The sequence below is a fragment of the Xiphophorus hellerii genome, chromosome 4 (assembly GCF_003331165.1).
Source record: "Xiphophorus hellerii strain 12219 chromosome 4, Xiphophorus_hellerii-4.1, whole genome shotgun sequence".
NCBI classification, from domain to species: Eukaryota; Metazoa; Chordata; class Actinopteri; order Cyprinodontiformes; family Poeciliidae; genus Xiphophorus; species Xiphophorus hellerii.
The window spans coordinates 19513641-19536105 of NC_045675.1; the positions used below are offsets into that span (position 1 = coordinate 19513641).

A 22465-nucleotide genomic window follows, 5' to 3' on the forward strand; every position below is an offset into this window, starting at 1 on the left:
GACTCGTTTGCTTGATTTTTATTCCTGCTCACTAATTTAAAATGACTGATATCTGCATTATGTTTACTCACATTCAGGTAAAGAGCTCAAAATACTCAGACTAATTTAAAACTACTTTTAGGAGTTTACCTCAGAATGAATATTTTACCCCCTGTGGCTATTACAATAGCCTCTGGTTTTTAATTGTGCAAATTAATTGAATATTTAAAATAAACTTTTACACTTACTGTGCTCTTCAGACAAGTAAGATGGGTTATTAGTCAGGAAAAGAATTATTCTTTAGATTATCTTTACATTTGTTACTCTATACAAACGGTTAATGTTTGTATTGGGGCCTAATTTATATATTAGGTCTTAATACAAAGTCTAGAACGTACAGGTTAATAGATTTCAGTTTGATTTGATATCCAGCTAAAGATTGCATTTGTGAGTTTTACATGTTTATTATATATCCTCAATTTGGAAAATTTCATGTATAATCTTGGAATTATACATGAAATCAAACAATTTACAATTCAATTAAAATTATTTCATTGCAGTCAAGAATGGACAAAAATTACAACCTTTCAAAGTACAAACTTGGAGAAATACCCCAAAACACTCGCAGATGTAAATGACGTGAACGATGGTTCTAGAAAGTGTTGACACTTAATTGGCCACTAAATACGTATGCCACACTTCTCAGGTTCTTAGTTTTTCTTTTTGCTTTGTTTTTGAAAACCATGTTTCTTTGTGTTGCTCCATCACATAAAATACCAATTCAATACTCTGAGGTTTGCACTTGTGATTTGTCTAAAACTGGAAGAGTTCAAGAGATGTACGTAGCTATGCAAACGTCATTTAAACCTCAGGTGCTTAAATATGAACAAATAGACGTGTTTTGTTAAAAACTAAAGCCGTATAATTGCTTAACTATAAATTTTTTCCATCACTTTCTCTGCCAGTTAACATCTTCCCTGTCAGCTTGTAAATAGGAGTCACAGGCCGCAGATCAAAGCAGCAGCAGTAGTCTGGTATCTCCTCCAGCAGTCAGTCTGGTGTCTTCTGACTCCTCTGGCTGGAGTCGGGTTTCAGACGGAAGATTTAATCAACACGCTCTGTTAATAATGCAGCATCGATTGATGTGCTTGTTGTCAAAATCCCTCCTGCGTTTCACAGCCCTCATTTCTCACCTGCATTTCCCCGTTCCAGGTGTCTTTAATTACGCCCCAGTCGGATCGGGTGCAGAGTTGCAGGTGGAGGAGAGGAGCCTGTTTCTTCTCACAGCACAGAGGGATCATCTACTAAATGGGCATCAAACATTGAGAGGAGCTTAATGCATGTTACTGTAAAAACATTTACAGTCTCATCCAGTATGAAACCTCTTCTTCATCCGGTTCTGCCTTATCCAGATGTTTTCTCTGTAGTAACAGGATAACGCAAAAATAATTTTAAAAACTTGCATTCAGTTGGAGTTATTGCCTGCCTTCTTCTGAGGACGAAATGTGGTCTTCACCGGCTGTTCGTATGGTTTGCATCCTATTTGGTAAGTTTAATAAATTCTCTGGCTGCCTGAGATAATGATGCTCAGAACTTTTTCACTGACTATTTTATGTATCAAAAAAGAAAATTCTTAAGAATGAATAGTTTGTCTCCATTCCTGCCTATTTATTTTGACACCAGGAGCAATTTTAGAAATCTTAGGGGTACTACAGCAGTGGCATGAATGAGAAAAGAAGTGGCACATGTAAAATAAAATAAAAATCTTAAAACTAGATACTTTGAATTTTATTGCGGTCATAAACAAATGACAAAGTCTCATGCTTTTTTCAGTAAGTTTTTTTTGTATGAATACAATCTTTTAGAGCTAGTTTTACAGCCACTATAGTGAACTCTATAGGCAACAACGGCAGCTGTGAAAAGATTTTCACCACAATATTAAGTTGTTTTTTTTTCTCTGCGTGACTATTAAGATCTGATAACCTTTAGAAGTAAAAGCAAATATTAGACTGTTATATTATTCAGTGGTTCTATCCCTTAATTCATAACGTTCTTACCAGAATTATTACTCAAGAGGTTTTGCCATAATTGTTTGTTCCTTGTATTTCGTTTCTTAGTTTATTCTTGCATTTTGTTCTGTGTGTTTCCATTTAGTTTTCTTAGCTTAGAGATGACCTTTTCTTTGGTTTATTATCTTCTGTAGTTTTTCTCATGCTATTACTCTGCCTCCTGTTTTTATTGCATTAAAAATTGCAATAATCCCTTATGCCATTAAATTGCTATCCCTCATAATCTTCATTTGTTTCATCTAATCTGACACTCACGCTCTTGATTTTTCACTGTTCAGTGGTGAATTCTCCGTTTTCATGTCCTGATTTACATCTAGTTCTCTGTTTCATTCTGTCTCGATACTCCGTACCTGAGTTTAGTCCATCTGTGCGTAAGAAGAGCGCACCGGTTACAGGCTGAGAGCGAGCATGCACTCTGCCTTTTTTTGTTTCTTTTCTTTTTTCTTTTTTTTTTGCAGCATGTGTGGTGCATAGCTGTTTGTAGTATGGGGAGCATTTTGATGACAAAACTAACACTGACATGTACTGACAGAAGTAACTGATCTGTTAAAACACTGGGAAAAAGGTGGCTCTGCATTTATTCCTGTAGCTGTTGTAGCAGCAAAGGTGTTCATCCTTTGCTGCATACACCCACTCAGATCCAAATGCATTTACATGCCAAATGTGCTTCTGCAAGTAATTTTACACCTTTAGGGTACATAGTGTTCAAATTCATGAATTCCCATCACATGGCTCTATCTTCAGCATAGTAAAATGTCTCAGGATGCCTCTTACATTTTCACCCTTACATTCTCAGAGACGCATCGTACTCCAGAACTCTTTCAGTGCAAGGATGGATTTGCAGATTTCCATTTTGTGGCAATACTTTGTTCTGGTTGTATATTAATATTCAATCCCAATAGGAAATTCTCTGTTTACTCTATTCAAGTTTTTCAGTGTTAGTGTTGCTTTGGGAATTATTTTTTAAATATATGAAAAAAGCTTTTGAAAATGCTGGATAAAGGTCAGTCGACATTATTCAGCGACTCCGGTTCTTGCTTTTTAGTTCTGTCATGACTTGATAATGTATTTTAATATTTATCACCATACAGAATAAAGACCTTATCGTATAAGGATTGAAAGTAAGTCTAGATCCTTGGAGGCACAATATAGAGAAATGGAAGTGGTTTAAAACTTTTGAACAGTATTAAGGTTTAGACACTATTTCACACAATTCTTAGTTCAAATATACCTAAATGTAATTGTTGTGTGTATAAATTTTGTATCATGATGCTTCTGAGGAATTTATTTATCTTCTTATTTATTTAAACAGGGATGATATGTAATGTCAAGCTGGGGTGTTCACAAGCCAGATTAGCTGCAAGACAAACCAACATGATGCCCGCTGAGAACAGCAAGTTAGAGGAGGACATCCAAAAAGTTATTAAAGAAATCCACTCCCTCTCTGCTAGAAACACACGCAACTTTGCCATCCCTTTCTCAGAGGAGCCCCTCAACCTCAATATGTATTACAGCATCCTGAGTAACCTCAACAGCCTTTTTCAACCGCTGATGAGAGAGGGATTCCTTGATGATCTGCCCAAAATCCTGGTTTGCCTTCTCTCAGAGAGGCAGGACTGTGGGCTAATGGCAGAGCTAACAAAGACAGTGTCTCTGGAGATGGGCCAACCGCTGCTGATGTTTTTCTCCTCGCTCAAATCTCAGACATGTACTCCACTGACCACTGAAGGAGAGACAAGGAGCTTCTTTGGGACCTACCTGAATATTGGGGACACAGTCACGTCAGCATTCAGTGGCTTCCAGCAGATGTTCGTTAATACGCTGTCAAACCTTACGCTGTCTGAGAACTTGAAGAAAATTCTGAGCAGCCTTCTAGATTCTTTTGCGGCAAATGTGTTGCATTTCATAGTTCAGTTTCTTGAAACACCACTGGACTATGTCAGAATAGCTTTAGAGTTTGGAATCGAGGTCCCATCTCTGGACAAACAAGATACCTGCAAGCAAGGTAAAGTATGTCTTTATACGATTACAACATGAAGGCTTCTGTGTATCAGCGCTAATTATTGTTATCCTTTTATTGTGCAGGAGATCTCAAGCAGCTAATTATGTGGTGAGTCATTAGCTATTCACTGGCTCTGCTAACAAAACACTACCTGAAAAAATAGATTGCTTTTAAAATGAAGTTCATTTTTGGTTGCAAATTGAAATATAAAGCAATCCCACAAAAAACCTGTACGGTTTTTAATTCACGTTTTTGATTCTTAAAAATGTTCAAAATGTTGGTAATGTTACCAAATTCAAACTAAAAATTGAAAAAATGTGCAGATCAGGAACAGAAAAGCAGTACATCACTAGTGCACCTCTTAATCAATCTGCAAGTTTAAAGTAACTTTCTATTGTTTTGCAGCAAAATGACTAATAATTGGGTGTTTTTTCAGGGGACTAAAGCACAATGTGAGTTGGTCTTTTGGCGTTCCGCTTGTTGATATCCTCCTGGACACCTTCCTGCCCTCAAATTCAGGACCAAAGTGTCAGACTCCTTCCAGCCTCCTGTTCCAGCGCAGCACATCACAGCTAAACAATCACACCTACATCAACTACAAGATCTCGTGTGATCATCAGAATCTGGCTGCTCTCAATGACACTCTGTGCGCTGATGTCCTCATGGGTTTCAGAAATGGATCGTCGATGATAACATTTTGCCAGGTCCTCAGCTCCCTGAACAGCAGCCAGTTGCAGGTTCTGTGGAGCAACATGTGTTATATTTTTCAGGCGCTGTTTTCTCCACTCATGACCAAGTCGTCTGACTGTGTTGTTGGAGACGCGCAGCCTTCGGCTGTCTCCAGCCCTCTGAATGGGACTCAGTTGGTTTCTCCATCTGCTCTCCGTCGAGTCGCCAGGGAGTCCTCAAGCCTCCGACAGCTCGCCTGTGACTACAGCAGCTGGGTGAACAGCACTGTAGATGCTGCTCTTGTGACTTTGTGCAGTGAAAATGACCAGATGCAGTTTGTGGGGCAGGTCTGTAACAATGCTTCACTGATTAAGAAATTGCTGTCAGATCAGCAGAACCGTTGGCTGTATGCATTTTGTTCCTACTCCTCTGCCGGCGCCTCGTACCTGGTGAGTCAGTTCTGCATGTATGAGCAGTGGCTCAACCAGCCTGCTCAGCTAGTGGACTCCGCCCTGTTGCAGTTCTGCTTAAGGTTTGATGCTCCAAGACTGACCAGTCTCATCTGTGAGCACACTGGATTCTTGATGCATCTCATCTCCAATCCTGACAACTGGCCGCTGATGCCCAACTGTTCAGGCTCATCTTTACCACCACTGTTCACCTACCCTGAGTTAGAGCCAAATTACTGCCAGTATTCGGAGTGGCATGACGCCATGCAGATTACCACAGATATTTTATCAAAGTGCATCCTCTTTGATCAGAGCGGATTCGTGAGAGAGGTCTGTCAGAACAAAACGTTTCTGAACAGCCTTCTGCAGAATAAAGAGCTTGCGTGGCTCGAGTCCCACTGCAGCACCTCTATGGTTTCTCCATCCCCTGGGCCAATTCCTTCCTTTAACCTGGCAGCATGGTGCGACTACCAAAACTGGGCTGAGAAGCAGGTAGACGATTCAGTCGTCGGCCTCTGCTGGCAGAGTGATCAGGTTACCTTTCAGGAGAACGTGTGCTGCAAGGCAGCTGTGTTTGAAAAGCTTCTGGAAAACCCTCTGAACAAATGGCTCACATCCGTCTGCATTGACATGGAGCAAATAACCGTGACACCACAGGTGAGTATCTTATAAGGTAGTAGTTAGCCTGGTGAGTTTAGTTTAATGGAAGTAATGTGTACAGAAAAAGTTTTCAAAAACTCTAAAAACACAAAAAGTTGACTGGTATGCTTTATAATAATCCATAAAAATAGTTAGCCAAACAAAAACTAAGCTTTTACATTTAATTTTAAGGCAATGTATTGTGACATGGAAACAGTAAATAAAGTAAATAAGAAACCTGTAGATCTTATTTATACTAAAATACAAAATTTGCTTCAATGTTGTAATGTGCAACAGAGTTAAGGGTGTATAAAATTATAAGTTGTGATGAGCAGTTTCCATTTTCTCAGTGATAGATTGCTGTCCAAACCAGCTCAGAAACATCTGGTCTACATCTGATTATAGGAAGGCAGATCTCAAAAACTATTTATGCCATCTAAAAAAAAAAACAACTCCAAATCGTTTACGGATATTTACAAAACCATTAGTTTGTATTAGACAGTTATTGATATGAAAGCCTACAGTTACTTACTATTATGATTATGTTGGTCCCCAGCCCATTACCAATAGTTTAATTAATGCGCAGTATAACCTACTTCAGTCCATATTAAGACATTATTTATTTAAAGAAACTCAGGATGCTTGTTTTGTAATAATTTTCAGTCTTTGTTGTATGTTGTCTGTAATTTAGGTGTGCAAGTACTCTGAGTGGACCCGTCCCATCATAGTGGACATGACTGATCTTGCTCTGTGTGCTGAGATTGACCCACAGAACTTCACCTCCAAAGTCTGTGCTAATAGCACAGTCCTTCTGAACCTGCTGGCCAATCAGGACAACGCCTGGCTGATACGGTACTGCGGCAATTATTCAGTGATTCCTACTGCAGGAGGAACTGCAGGAGGACAGACCATCCGACCTGGATTCAGTGCCGCTGAGCAGTGTCTATACTCCAGCTGGATCACTTCTCTTCCAAATGCAACGCTCCTGGCTCAGTGCTGGGAGAAAGACCAGGCCAATTTCATCTCATCTATTTGCTCTAACGCTGGCGTCCTCATGTTTCTGTCCCGGGAACCTTTCACAGCCTGGGTGAGCAGAATATGTACGGCCTACACCAACTACACCAACTCCCCCAACAACAACAGCACCACTACAGCACCCAATGATTGTGCATCAGAAACTCTGATCAAGCAGTTCAGCTTGATGTGCCCAGACTACTTATGTCAGCCTTGTGCCAGTCAGAACACGGTTTTGCAGATGATGGTGCACTGCTGGGTGGAGAGCATGAACTCCAGGATGGAGGGTCTGCTGACTACACCTGTGACTGAAGTGTTGAATCGAGCGGTTGCTGCAACTGTGGTGATCCTGCTGGCTGTGGAGGATTCTATCGGTCCCATTTGGCAAGTCAACACCACCATAGGACAAAGTGCTCTGACATCTGTTGTTGACTACTTACAGAGAGAAATCAACCAGGACAGGAAGAAAGTGTTGCTACAGTGCTTTGGGGTAGGTAGTAGATTCTGAGAACTGAGACTGAGGATAACAATAAAGTATTAAAACCTGTTGAATGGTTGGCAGTACTAAAGATTAGCTACGAAGATGGACATGTTTTCTGTGTAGCTCTGCTTTTAGTTTATTATTGATTTAAACATGCATCAAATCAGTTTTCATTACTACATATGCACATTTGACCTCCAGCTTGTTGCTGGTGTTTGATTACTGTAATTGATATTGATGTGATAAGTCTTTGCTGCCCTGTGTAATCTCTACACGCTTACACCTAAGTTAACAATTACTAGTGTTGTGCAAACACCTGGGGTCATTGCCTCGTTTCGTCATGGTTTGAAATAAAGGAGACAACCTTTTTTATTAATTTTATTTAGGCAACAGGTTTAAAAAAGAACCAGAGAAATGGGCTCTACTTAGGATTTGTGACTTCTGAAGGCAGTCAGAGGAAAGAGGCTTGAATCAGTTCCCCTGATATTGGTCACATAAAAGAAATGACCTAAAAATAGTGGGGGAAAAAGTAAGAAAACTTAACATTTTCAGTAGGAGTGGAAGATTTTATTGTGGCCCTTCAGATCACAAAAAATGTTTAATGTATGCCTCTCTGAAAGAATAACCTTCAATACATTTTTACAGTAATATATGTCAACAGTATACGAGACACAAGTGCTGTAAAATTTGTCTGTTTTTGCTGCAGACAGTTCTCAGCAATCTGCTGCAGACATCAAGAGATGTGAGCGGCAGTGAACTCCTTTTAATCAAGGTTGGACACATCCCCAACATCAATGTTGCTCTGTGACTCAATGATCCCTTACAATTCGAGTTTGACCTCTCTTGGTGTACATTTTGTTCTCCTTCTGTTTAGGAGTACCTCAGCTTGCCTTTGAGCAGCCTGAAGCCGGTGCTGGCTGCAGCACATGTCAGCACCATCAGACTAATCCTTCAGTATTACAACAGTTTCAAGAACACCATAAAGGTGGTTGAACTTTCAATTTTATAATTCCCCAACTTCTCACTATCTTCTCAGTGTATTGTATGCTCACCAACTGCATTGTTGTTGCTCATTTTACCAGTTATCTAAAGAGTACCAGTCGACCATGGTGTCAGTGATACTTAAGACCCACCAGGCAACAGACAGCAAACTTCTTCTTGACCTGGGTTCTCTGCTGGTCGCAGTCAGTCCAGATGATATCAAGACATTTCCCTCCTTACAGAACAATGACAATTTGTAAGTAATAATTTCAGCTTTCATTTTTGTTGAGGGGAATGTCCATGAGATTATTTGGATTCAATAAAGCTTCGGTTTAATCCAACAAAAGCAATAGAAACACAGCAACTTCAGAGGGATCATTTTGCTGTTGGTATTTTTAGCAGATTAAAAGAAACTATTGAGAATAAATAATTGCTTCATCATAGGTTGTGAGTGAGAAAATACCTAAAAAAAATATAAAAATCCTTGATTGTTTTCAAGAAGGTTCATTTTGTGTGGACACAGCACTGATTCCTCCAAGAAATCAGAAGCCCTTTATGTCTGAATTACAGAGATTTTTTCCCCCCAGTTATATTTAATACTGGAATCTCACTTACTTGCATACATACATTTTACATTTCTCTGAACACATCTCTGGTGTCAGACGTCTGTGAGAACTAATGTCTCATTGTGCCACAAGGCGCAATGAGACATTATGTATAGAAAGTAAAGGAAGCTTGCTCACTGACTAGATTTCAATCTTTGGAAAGCCTGTGTTTCTTGTAATCTTCCACCTAAAGAAATCTTTTCTTGGACTTTTGGAATATAACACTGCAAATCAGTATGCCTGCAATACATAAATGAAGCTTAGGTTATAACAGTTTGGTTTTGTTCAGACTGCTAGCTAATGTATTAACAAAAAATACATTCTAAATGTGCCTCAAACTTTCAGATGGTTCATTATACAACTGAGCCTTGATGTGGAATTTTGTAATGATCATTTTTAAAAAGCCATAGTAAGTATTTCACGAACTTTTACAACATTTCTGATGCTTTTGTTTCCTCCTAGACGGGAGATCATTAACACGAACTTGGACAGGATGAGCCTGGCCCAGCGGGAGGCCTTTGGCTTGTGGTACAGCAAAATTTTATCTCCCTCCAACATCACTGGAGGTCATCAGTCACTCATCAGGGTCACAGGAAACCTGATCGCCTACTTGCCTTTCCAACTCTTCCAACACCTCTCAGCTGCTCAGGTAACGTCCCTCTGAGCTCTGACACCCTGACGGGGAATCTGAGAACCCAAGACACTGTTCGATTAGCCGTGGGACACAACAAAGCTGAGTCTCACCAGCCGCCCAAAAGAAAAGCACAGACTCTTCTAATGTCTGCCATCGCTATTAGAAGTAATCCTCTTATGGAAATTGTTTAGAAAGTAAAAACACACTGAACTGTCCACTCCACCTAATAATTGGTTGTTCTATTTTTGGTGGCAACATTTCCATCAAGTGTTTGCAACATCTGGTGGTGAGTCTTGGAGGAACGTCAGTTCTTTAAGGAATTGTTTTAATTCAGCCACACAGAAGAGCTTCCAATCATCAGCATCCTGTTGAGTTTTATCTGGACTTTGACAGGACCTCTCTAAAAGCTTCAGTTTGTTTTTATAGTTATTTAAATGACTTGCTGATGTTCTTCAAATGACTGACTTGCTGTCCAGTCATCTTAAGCTTAAGATCATGAACTGCTAGGTGGACGAATGTGAGCTATGTCTTCATTTTCATTTTAGTCATCAGTACTTTTGATAAGAAACTCTCCTATAGATGCTGTTATTGTCCTGTCACTTTATTAATCATAATTGATTAATGAATCATATGTATCATAACCATAAACTTTGGGGTATATAATATTCCTAATTTGGTTTGAATAGTTATGTCCTCTTGAAATCAGGATAAATTGTAATAACTTCAAACACCCTTGATCTCATAATTTAAAATCAAATTATGTGTATGAATCTATAAGATCTGCATCTCCTAGTTTCTTTTTATTCTTTGTATCCCTTATAAAGATGTTTGAAAAACCTTTTAAAATAAATGTGTATTTTTGTGTAGAAGAATTGCAATAATTTTCTAACACTAACACTGTCAAGATATTTTTATGTCACAGTTCCATTTTCATATTAAATAAAGGTGGAAGTGGGTTACTACCTTATAAATATATATACTTTATGTAAATTTTATACTTTCTTGTTTTTCTCATTTTAAAGAGTAGTTAAAAACAATGGGCCCCTGTGTGACATTACAAGCATGTCCCTTTATAATGTTAAGAAATGTTCTGAGAGCTCAAGTGATTTAGTACAAAACAGTGAATAAATGTAAACAAATTAAATGTTAGATTTTCCTAGGTTTTCTGTATCTATACATTTTTAATTTCTTTGTACAGCAGGAGTGCTAATCATTGTGGTGGACACTGTATATTACACCATTGTAAATGTTACAGCTGTAATAACTGCAATGTTTACAATGTTTCAATGCTTTATGTTTATCGGCAGCTGTTGGATGGACTGGATGTGCTGCTGAGAAACACCCTCTCGCCGCTAAAGCAGGATTTCATCGCCAACAAACTTATTGGGACCTACAGGAACATGACAGCTCAGGATCTCATCAGGTCAGGAAAACACGTTGGATTTTTTAAATATTATCTCATCCAGAAGATAATGTTATAAAACATGTAAAACTTGTGCAACAAGTGGTTATCTTTTCATCATATAACAACTGAATATTGATAAAAATGAAAGTTATAATGAAAGAGTCATATGAAAAATAAAAAAAGCATTATCTATCTTAAAGTAGTGGAAAAAATGACCATAGCTGCACTTCAGAAGATTGCTATTAATTCATAAAAAAATATTGACTTTTTCTGACATGTTTATGTTTTTCCTTTCTGCAGGGTACATGATTTCCTGATGTGTGTTAAAGCAATGTTTCTAATTTCAGATTGGGAAATGTCTTATGCCTCGCAGACGCAAAGGATCTCCTTGTTTACAAAAACACTGAGGTCTTCCAGGTCATCCAGGAGATTATTATGAACTGCACACTCATTGGACTCAGTATGCCCAGCCAGCTGGTAGGAGTGCATCATTCCCTTCTTTCCTTATTGTTTTTTTAAAATATGTATGGAAAAGGAACAAAAAAAAGACAAGTCATATTCTTTGTCCAGGTTTCAGATCTCTTACTGAGCAACCCAGAGTTTAAGATCCCATCCTCACTCAGTCCTGACCGCCTGGAAGAGATCGCTCCACTCCTGCCCTTGCTGGGCGTAACTTTCCTGAATGGTCTGACGACGTCCCAGTTGCTCGCCGCTCTTCCTGCCCTCAGCACAGTACCGTTTACTCCAACACAGGTAGAGCTGAACTGGACCCTTTCAGTCTGTGGCTGTAGATTAAAGAACCTTAAATAAAATAGGCTCCTCTTTGTTCTGGCCAGCCATCATTAGAATCTGAAGTAAGATTCTAATGGCAAAGACCTTACAGCTGTCAGTAGCCACACATTAGTCCAGCTATTTGAGATGTTTTTTTTCCGAGTACAACTGATGCAATCAAAGAAACCGTTGTTTGGTTTCTATTCACGGGGCTGAATAATTTTGACACTAAAGTGGTCAATCAAAGTTGGATGTAGTGTTGATTTAAAAAGAAATAAAATAAGCTGTTGTAATTTAGGGTTGCACAGAGGTGCAGTTGGTAGCTCTGTCGCCTTGCAAAAAAGTCCTGATTTTAAATGCTGACCTAGGATCTTTTTGCATGGAGTTTGGATGTTCTCCTTGTGCATGGGTGGGTTCTTCTCTGGGGACTCTGGCTTCCTCCCACAGTCCAAAAACATGACTTTTAGGCCTATTGGTTTCTATAAATCCTCCTTTGGTGTGAGTGTTTATGTGCATGTGTAATGGTGCTGTGTCTCTGTATTGGCCTGTGATGGACTGATGACAGACAATCACCAGCACCCCTCGCAACATGTGCAAGATAATGGAGTAGTTTTTTATTTAAACTACTCAAGATGTTCTTGTTGCAAACACCTTGACATTTTTTATTGTATCAACAAACTTATTTTGCAGTGGTGGTTGGATAACCTTCTGTGTAACTAAATAAGCTGTAGGGGACTAGGTTTAACAGCAGCTTGTGTTCATTCTCTGTGTTTCAAAGGCCTCCGTAATCGTGGACAAACTTCTAACTAACACAGTGAGTAACTTTAAAGCTTAAACTCTTAATAAACTGAATGCTATGTGGAGAAGCTCGGTGTCATGTGTAGCCTCACGCCGCCCTTCCCTCTTCCCAGCGCCTCCCAGACCACCTGGAGGAGCTCGGTTCCCTCATTGTTGGTGTAAAGACAGAGACCCTCCTGTCCCTCAATTCTGACAGACTGCTCTCCGCCATGAAGGCCTTCGCTCAACACACTCCCGCTCGCTGCCGGCCATACATGTCGGTCTTCTGTGCGCCGGAAACAAACGCCATTGCCACGAAACTATGGGTACTGAAAATGCGAGGGTTATTCACACTGATGTCATGTTCAGTACAAACATGTTCTGTTTGAAGGTTCAAATTTGAATAGAAGATCCAAAAGAAAGAAATTGAAAATCAAAGATTTAGATCTTTATTTGTAGAAGTGATTTGCTACATGTTTTTTTTTTTTTTTTTTTTTAGGGCTTCCCTGAAGTTGTCAGCTGGTTGGACGACATGGAGCCTCTGCTCAGATGGACGCCTCTGATATGTGTCCTTTCAAGAACTCCGCTTCTTGTGAAAAATGTCTCCAAGACCGCCACGAAACCCTGGAAAACGCAGCAGGTATTGCAGAGCTGCCACTGAATTTGAAAACATATTAAAGAAAAATTTTGCTTCAACTGTAATCAAAGCTCAACACATCCTCACCTGCTGCCTACCACACACACATGCTGTCTGTGCAGATGTCAGAGATGTTTTCGATTTTTATAGGATTGGCAGCATTAATGTCAGAAAAGTTTGAGTTCTCTGTGCTTCCTCAGAATTGTGATTATTAAGCAGTTAAATCATGCAAACAACTTGCATTTTGATGCCACACCATCTTCGTGTCACATTTTTGAAAGTTAACAGAAAGATAAGATCATGTTTTAAAACCTTTTTTCCATTTTATCCTACAGGCTCAAGCAATTGTCAAGGCAGTTAATATTTCCACAAATCAAACCAAGCAAAGTTTTCTGTAAGTATATTTTTGTTTCCGCCATGTGGCATTCTTTGTTTTGATAAATAGAAACCAATAGCAGGAATGTTTCTGTTTTCATTGACCTAAATGCCACATCTGTGACGTGCTTTGCCTCATCTTTAGTGTTCAACTCTCGCTTCTGTGTGTGTGTGTTCAGGAGCCTGGGAACCCTGGTTCAGGGTGTGAGCTGCAAGGACCTACACCAACTTTTTCAGGCTGATCGGTCGCCTCCTTTTGTGAGGAAGATCTTGGCCCTCCTCAGGCAACAGCCCAGTCTTCTTCACACTGCGCTGGTAATTTTAACCAGCGTAACCAACATATTTTTTACATTGCATGTGATATATATGGATCATGTGTGTTGTTTTGTCCTGGTGGACAGAAAAGGTGTGTGATTGAGGAGCTGTACCCACTTCAGTTCTTCGCTGACCTTCTTCAAGATCTTGGAGCTGAAATTGCTTTGTGCATACCGTGAGTTATAAAAACTACAACTTCTCTCAAACTCCTCATATTCATGTCTGTCAAAAACAGTTTCTGCTAAATATTACTTGAAGTGCTCTGTGGTCTTATACCGATTGCTTAAAACAATTTATTCTGCAGCTGCATGTTGCTTTCTTTTTAAAAAGATTCTGGAATGAGTTTACAATACAGGAAACATGTAAAGATGAGATTGCAGAGCAAGATTTTCTATTTCTTTGTTGCCTGAAGAGCAATAAAGTAAACTGTGATGTTTCATATATACACATTTTTAGACTGTGTAAATGAAAAACATTGTGTATGTATTTATGTCGTTGCTTTTAGGATGGACATCATTAGGTTGTTTCCTGCAGATATGATGGACATTCTGAGGAAGATGATTGTTGCCTTCCCTCAGCACTTTCTCATGTTAACTAGAATACAGCAGGAGATTCTTGTGGACAAAATCATTCAGAGGATGGTATGTAGATGAACTCCCCCACTCCACCTTATATCACATTAGTAATGTTAAAATTCTAATAAACCAGAGTCCAGATTTTGAGAAGTTAAAACTTTCCCATACGACATCATTCTCAACACTTCCTACGCAAAGTTTTTTTAAAAGATATTTTTGTGGGCTCCAAATCAAAATATTTCACTATATGATTTCTCAAAGTGGCTTGTTACCCAAATCAAAGAAAAAAACTGGTAGTTGTTTTCATCCATATGATCACACTGGTGTAAGTTTGTAACACTTGTCTCTTGAAATGTTGTCAGAGCTTTATCCAAGTTCTGGACCTGAGAAAAGAATTACAATTATGGATTTTTAATGTGCAACAAAATAATTACAAATGACTTATATATTTCTTTAGTTTTGGGTAGGAAGGACTGCATTATCTAAACTCCTGAATTTGGTCATGATTACCATTAAATCAAATCTACACCTAGTTAAGATCAGAAACCTTATTGTTTTATATACATTACCTCTCAGTCAGAAATGTAAGTGCTCTGCTTTATCACTCAGGCGTTTTTGACTTTTCTCTGTAGAACATGTACACTGGGCCATTCACTGAAGAGGAGTTTCGTTCACTAGACATTATGGCCCCATTTGTGGCGGATGAAGTTTTCGTTCAGGTGGATCGAAGCTTCTTCACTAAAAACCTGGATTACCTCCAAAGGCTTTGCTACAGCAGCAGCAAGATGGAAATTGTGGCCCGTATTCTTCAAGAACCGGCTGTTTTGGGGTAAAGATATCACAGACTGAAAAGAGACTCGAAAATCATTCAACCTATGAGAAACAAAGAGCAAATGTGGAACAATTGTACAGAGAACTAAAGAGAAACCAAACTGTTCATAAAGGAAATTTTGAAAACCGCAACTAATCTCAGCTCTAAAGAATTGTTTTAGTAATTTGCCTAAACAACTATTCAGTTAGTCTCTTTGCTAGAAAAATACATTGTGTATTACAAAGGGTTAAATATGATGTTAGCTTCATTGAAATCTTGACGATGTATATACTTTACCCTATATGGAACAGTTATGCTGTATCAAACTGTTAACATTTTAATTAAGTTAGGCTTCTATTTTCATTTCACCTTGTTAATTTGCTAGAGATTTAACATTAGTCTGTATGTCACAAACTTCCAGAATAAGTTCTTCCTAACTGAGCAAACTCAGGTTGAATCAGTCTTCTTCAGGTGACTCCCATGAATAGTAATCTAAATCCATTTGCAATGTGTTTTGGAGTTAATTAACTAAATGTTATTGTGATTAAAAGAAAAACTACCTGGGAAAGTCTGAAATTGCCCCAGTTTTCTTTTTGTAACATCTACAACTCAGATTTTTTTTAGAAAACCGTAAAGGTGTGGTTCTTGTTAGTTTATAAAAAATTATTACAGCATAGGTACGTATAAGAGCATCTGTCCATATTTAAGACAAATTTACACATCAAATTTATTTCTAGATTTGATCAATCTCAGGATTACACAAAACTTAGGCTAAACACTTAAGGTGATATTTGTAAGTTTTCCGTTCTGTGCATTTAATTTTGTCTTAATAGAAACTGGGATGCAAATGTTCCAGTTTCTCCTGGGGAAAAGATTAGTTTGAGTATGAATGAAACATGCAGTGATGCGCCATTGGAGAAAAAAATTGCCATGTTGAATTGTAACTCTTATACAGATGAGTTGCCATGTAAAATGTTAACATTTAAAAGCCGTTGTAGAATGGTAAGCTGTTGAGCTCATGAGGGATTTGTGTACTTGCTTACAGGCCAGTGAAGAACTGGAACCAGGCAACGCTAAGTGTAGTGGGACGATTTCTCTTCTTCCTGCCTCTTAACGTTTTGCAGGACTTGCCATTGGTGAGTTCACTGCAACAGATTCTGTAACAGATTCTTTCCCGTAACATATCCATTGTGGGTTTTGCTCGACTGGAACATGATCTCAGGGCAGGTCAGGCATACAAAGGCTGAAAAGAAATCCTTCAGGTGTCAGTTCTGTAGCGTGCTTAGGAATCAGGTGATGAAGTTCCTGTTTTCCTGTGAGCTACCCACACACGATTGTGTTTTTGCTTTTGTTTCCACAGTCACTGATGACTGTGGGGCGCATAGAGAAGCTGTTCATGAGCCAGCGTCAGTGGGAAGATGGTGACGTGGGGATCCTCTGCTCCGACATGAACGAAATAAAGGATGTTTTTAGCAAACGGCAGTTCGTTCTGCAGTTTTTCCTGGGCTTCCTTAAAATGAATTATACGTCATGTGAGCATCACTGTGGTTCATATAAAGTGATTCTGTGGTACACTTTATGTAAAAAATTTTCAAATGTCAGGTTTTTGTGATGTGAAATCATGATAAATGATTTCTTAATGACTTTTTTCACTTTAATGCAACGTATATCCTGTACAACTCAACTGCAAGACAAACAATATCTGTTAGTGTAGAAATCAGAAAAGTATAAAGTTGTAGTAACTTTGTTGCATAGATATGCACATCCTTAAATTAACTTTGTTAAAATAACCTTTTGATTCAATTTCAGCATCCAATCTTTTTGAGTTTACATCAAACCCAAATTATAGTGAGTCTGGTTTTTCCTTAGCATCATTTAGCCAAAGCCATCCTTTGCAGAGAGCTTACAAAAGTTCAAAAGGGTCTCATTATTTAAAAGTAAATATGTAAGGAGCTGCAGGAATTTCTGGTTAGAATTGATTTTATTTTAAATCAATGTATTCTCCGTGTGAATGGACGAAGGAGTAGAGCTTTAAGACAGAAGCTTTTTCTTCCAAAGAAAACTTGACAACTCATCTTTGTCTAAAGGTTTATGTAATCTACAGAACCAAAGACAGACAACTGAAATTCAATATTGTGCTAAATGTTTAACTTGTTGGGTTTATTTCTCATTGAGGTTTTTATAAACGATGAGAAACCAGTGGATGAACTTAACGTTGCAGCCCCAGACCACTATTTTTTGTCTGTGTTTCTTCTCTCTAAGCGCCTCCAATTGTTCCTACCTGTGAGATTTTGCACACCATGCCCCCCTCTGCTTGGACCTCCAGCAGCTTCAGCAGCATGTCTTCATTGGCCTTCTCCAACTGTCTGGAGCTGATAGGCCAGGACCCATTTCTTGCACCCTACCAGCGTGTCGAGATTCTCAAAAGAGTCAAAAAGGTTAGACCCACCAGGGGACATACGTCAGTACTTCATAGGCGAGATAGCACTTATGAGTTTTAACATTTGATGTCAATCCTGTCTTCTTCTGGGTCACTCTGCACCATGTGAAGATATATGGACCCACCGCCTCCTTCTCCCAGTCTGTGATTGCTCAGCTGGGTGGGATAGCAGTAGAGCTGACACCAGAGGAGCTGAGTACTCTTCGACTGACAGAGCGACGGAGTATCAGTGCTTTGGGAGCTCTCAAAACCTGGAACAAAAGACAGGTAGTCTATTTCTGCACTGTAATGTTTTACAAAATGTAACTTTTCGTTGTTTTTATATATTTTGAAGACAAAATTTAGAGGTAGTAATCTTAATGGGAGAAAAGTAATCTTTTTAAAAAAATGTAGCAGCACCATATCATGCTTCTTCACACCAGTTTACATCCTGTTGCCTTGACAAGGATTAACCTAACATTATGTTTTGCTCATCTTTCTAGCTGACTGCACTGTTTACCGCCGTGTTAAACTCTACCAAACTGATACCAAGTAAGCTTGACTCCAGTATGCTGGTGGCCCTGGGCCACATTGTGTGTGGAGCTCAAATCGCAGAGATCAACACTTTTAACAATGTGGAGTTCAGGTGAGATCAGGTACCACAAAGAAGGAGCTGTCTTTTTCACAGCTCAGCGTGGCACTTGTATTTACAGTCTTCTTGTGTTGTGTCTCCCCCTGCTGGCTGCAGTAAGGCGGTTCTTTGGCTGGGAAAGCTCAACCTGTCCTGCTCAGAGGAGCAGATGGGGGCTTTGGTTGGGCTGCTCACCCACAATCTTGCTTTTGGATTCATGAGCTCATGGGGCACAGATGTGTTTATTGAGATCGGATCTCTGGCAGGTACTGAATCGTTGACTCGAGTGTTCAACTTTGACTGATACCTTTAATTTTCTGATAACTCAGCTCAAATTATTTGTCACTTTTTAGCAGAGGTGGGGACTCGAGTCACATGACTTGGACTCGAGTCAGACTCGAGTCCTTAAAATCACGACTTGAGACTTGACTTGAAAAAATGCTCAAAGACTCGGACTTGACTTTGACTTTCATGCCATTGACTTGGGACTTGACTCGACTTGAAGCTGTTTACTTGAAAAGACTTGATATTTTTTACTCAAAGTCTTAAAATTTAAAACACATTATTTATAAAGTGGCGTCATTAATTAATTTCACTCATTCCGTATCAATATGCGCAGACCGTCACTATGTTTTTCCTCTCTCCTTATGTATGTATGTGTACGTAGCTGCAGCACAACCAATCAAATTAACAGGATTTGGACGTTTAAAAAAACGCGGCAAAGCTACAGAGCTCAGGGAACGAAATACGAAATAACCGCTCGAATATGCTTCCGCGAGTAATTTCTTTTGGCTACGTAGGTTATGAACTTTCGACTAAAAAACGAACTGCAACTTGTAAAACATGCAAGAAGAGAATATCGGATGGAGATGCCACGACGTCCAACTTTGTCCGGCATTTGAAGCTTCACAGAGATCGGTAGGTGGCACTTTTCTTTTGCTGTAAGATAGCTGACTTTAGCTAACTTCGTGTTAGCATGTGTACTCCGGGTTAAATTGGTGATGATTTACCATAAATCCGGTCCTTCAAATGCCTCCACAAATAATGTGCACCGTGTTAGCTCAGGAAGCCGGTGGATAGTGAGCGGGGCTCCGGAACAGAAAGCAGATTCTGGACCTGAACACAGGGAACAGAGTCTCTCTGTCCCATCATGATGATGAGCCGGGTCTAGTATCATCTAAGGATGGTTGGTGTATTTGAAGAGATCTACGTTGGGAAATTATATTGACAATATATTGTTTACTGCAGTCAGTGCATTACGTCAACTGTTTTTGACTTAATGCACTGACCGGCGTGACTGTCACATGTCGCACAGAACCCATTTCCAAGTAGTATAGCTTTGCTGGGAAAAAAAAAAAAAAAGACCAAATACAGTGACTGTCCCAAATAAATTTTGTGTTTAGAATATCTGTCCCATATTTACGGAGGACTGAAACTAACATACTTAGAAATAAAAGCAGAAAAATAAATGCACCAGTGTTACTTGTGATAACTTCATTTATACTTATTTCATTTTTTGAAAACTATGATTGTTGTAGTGTTGATGTTTATTTATGAATAGAAGGAGTAAATTGAAGTCAAATGTAATTCATGAATGGCTGTAATTTATTTTCTGACATCTGTTTACTTCTGACAGATTTGAAGAATACCAGATGAATAAGAGGATCACAAATGAACCTCAAATACATATTTTAAAAAGAACAAATGGTCTAATATTTGAATTTTATGTATAATTGCAAATTACAAAAAAAATAAATAAATAAAAACGACTCGAAATGACTTGAAATTAAAGGTTCCTGACTTGAGACTTGACTCGACTTTTGCCTGTCTTTACTTGAGACTTGACTCGGACTTGAGGACAGAGACTTGAGACTTACTTGAGACTTGCAACACAGTGACTTGGTCACACCTCTGCTTTTTAGTAAAACAAATGACATAAAACAAAGTGGGACATTTTTTCCCAGGGTTATTCCAACAAATTAGGGTAAAACAATGATTACCAATTGGAAAAAAAGTTTAGTGAAAAACACAAATTATATAAAACATAAAATATGTGCACTTAAAGCTGTAGTATGTACCTTTTATTAAAAAAAAAAAAATCTGGTATTTTATATATTTGTTTTGATTATCACTATGTTGCGACAGCGTGGCATGAGACGGATAATCTGTAAACAAAACAAAAACACTTCTCCACGTCTGTACTGCAGAAATGCACCACTCCTGGTCAAAAAAAATAAAAATAAAAAAGGGCTTGTTTTTAGTATTTCTTCACTTCCAATGCAACTTCGTTTTAATAACACAGTTTCAAACAACCAGCATAAAAATGTAAACAGTATGCAATAAAATAACAGTAAAATAAAAACAGAAACACACAAGTAACAGCCCTATATTAAAACAATAATAAAACAGTATAAGATCAACTAAAAACAAATGTATAAAAATGACCTATAGCCAACATAGTGACTATGCTTTTGTCTTTGAAACTGTTCACAGGTGGTCTTCCTGACATTGTCATGTCATCTCTGGTAAAAGAGCAAATCGAAGGAATCTCACCCATGGCTATGTCCATGATACCACCTAAGAAGTTTTCTGTAAGTTTAGATGTTTAATGTTTATCAAAAGCTTCCGCAGAGTGAGTTTTGCTGCAGGTCTTCCATAAACTTCTCATTTTGTCTTCTGCTGCCGTCATGTTCAATTGCTTTCTTGTGTATTTGGCTGTTTCTCCAAGGTGGTATTTCACGAGAACCAGATCAACATGTTCACCTATGAGCAGGCTTATGCATTGACTCCAGAGCAGCGCTCAGCTCTGACAGATGTCCAGAGGAGAGCTATTGACATGGTGCTGACTTGCTGGAAAAGAAACATAGGTAAAACACAAAGCCAAAGCCTGTGAAATTGTTGTAATCTGATACTGATTCCATAGGAATATGTATGCTCGGGGTTTTTACAGCTGAGATAGCACTCAACCTTTTGCTGGTGAAAAACACTAACTTTATATCACGTTTTGCATTGCTTTACATTTGTATTGGTTTCATTGTGCTCCCCTAGATTTGTCAGCAGGGCTGGCACAGAGCCACAGCCTTCTGTGCATCATACTGGGACTGCTGATGGTGCTGGCCGTCCTGTTCTGACCCGACACATGAACCTGCTCACTCTACTGGATCAGAAGCTTCATCACAACAATAAAAGCACATCTCATTTACAACTCTGGACTTTAAAACATGACAGTTATCGCAATCACAATGTGTTTTCAGCAGCAATCAGTCAGTGTGACATCCAAAGCTTTATAGATTAACTCATGGCAGAAAAACATACGTAGACAGTATTTATTTTTTTATAAGCCTAATTGAATCCATGCTGCCCTAATTTATTACTCTCTATGCGCAATGTATTAAAACAACTTCTGCCTCAAACCTACAGATTTATATATATATATATATATATGCTTTTCAAATAATATATGTTCTAAGAGGGAGTACCGTGGTAAACCCATTCTAATATTGCAGTGCGTTTTGCATTGTTGTGGACTCTTTACATTGTGAATATTAAAGACTAAATTCATCTTGAACTATGCGTATTTATTTATTTATTCTCTACGTAACTTCACACTTTTTTGTTTCGTTGCCAAGCTACATTCCTGATATTCATTCCTTTATTTATCTGTACAATCCTCCTATATATTTTATTAGATATATGAACTGTCCTCTTACAACATTCAATGATCATCCAACATGCAACCTTATTCATTTTTTCATTCAACTGGGTACAAAAGTTTAAATTAAGAGAACGTTACTCTAATCCACATAATATTCACCTAACAATGCATAAATACAAAGTAATTACAAAATAAAAACTGATTTTTTCCTCCACTTTTCAATTTTCTCTAATGTGTTTTGGGGGAAAAAAAATTAAAATAGCAGTAAAGCTAAACTGATAATGTGCAGTGGTTGCATATAACAACATAGTGATCAAATTATTAACATGCAAGACAACAGCTCAATGTGGCTACACCTCCTAAGAACTTTCTGTCAGCTGCTATCCTGACTTATCTCGCAGCGTCATGGTAGCACAGTACTTCCCATACATGGAGGGGGAAAAATCATAGCAGTCTCTCAGTCCATTGAACAATACAGAATATAAGCAAAGAGCTTATTTATTATATTTTATACCCCTCATAAACCATAAATAGTGTAGAGGAAATAAAATTACATTACAAAAGAAAATAAC

At 38.5% G+C, this 22465-nt stretch overlaps 1 protein-coding gene across 1 annotated transcript; it reads left to right on the forward strand.

Annotated features, from left to right (window-relative positions):
* The first annotated feature begins 885 nt into the window (after positions 1–885).
* strc1 (stereocilin 1) lies at positions 886–21806 on the forward strand. Its single transcript, XM_032560796.1, has 29 exons — positions 886–1525; positions 3361–4053; positions 4134–4158; positions 4487–5825; positions 6499–7311; positions 8009–8074; positions 8177–8287; positions 8385–8539; positions 9351–9537; positions 10830–10945; positions 11275–11404; positions 11498–11680; positions 12477–12512; positions 12610–12801; positions 12975–13115; positions 13448–13506; positions 13667–13802; positions 13889–13977; positions 14308–14443; positions 15010–15206; positions 16234–16324; positions 16549–16720; positions 17451–17626; positions 17740–17895; positions 18111–18253; positions 18356–18504; positions 20732–20829; positions 20967–21105; positions 21287–21806. The coding sequence occupies exons 1-29, from the start codon at positions 1483–1485 to the stop codon at positions 21367–21369; spliced, it is 6054 nt and encodes a 2017-aa protein (XP_032416687.1). The 5' UTR covers positions 886–1482; the 3' UTR covers positions 21370–21806.
* Positions 21807–22465: the final 659 nt, after the last annotated feature.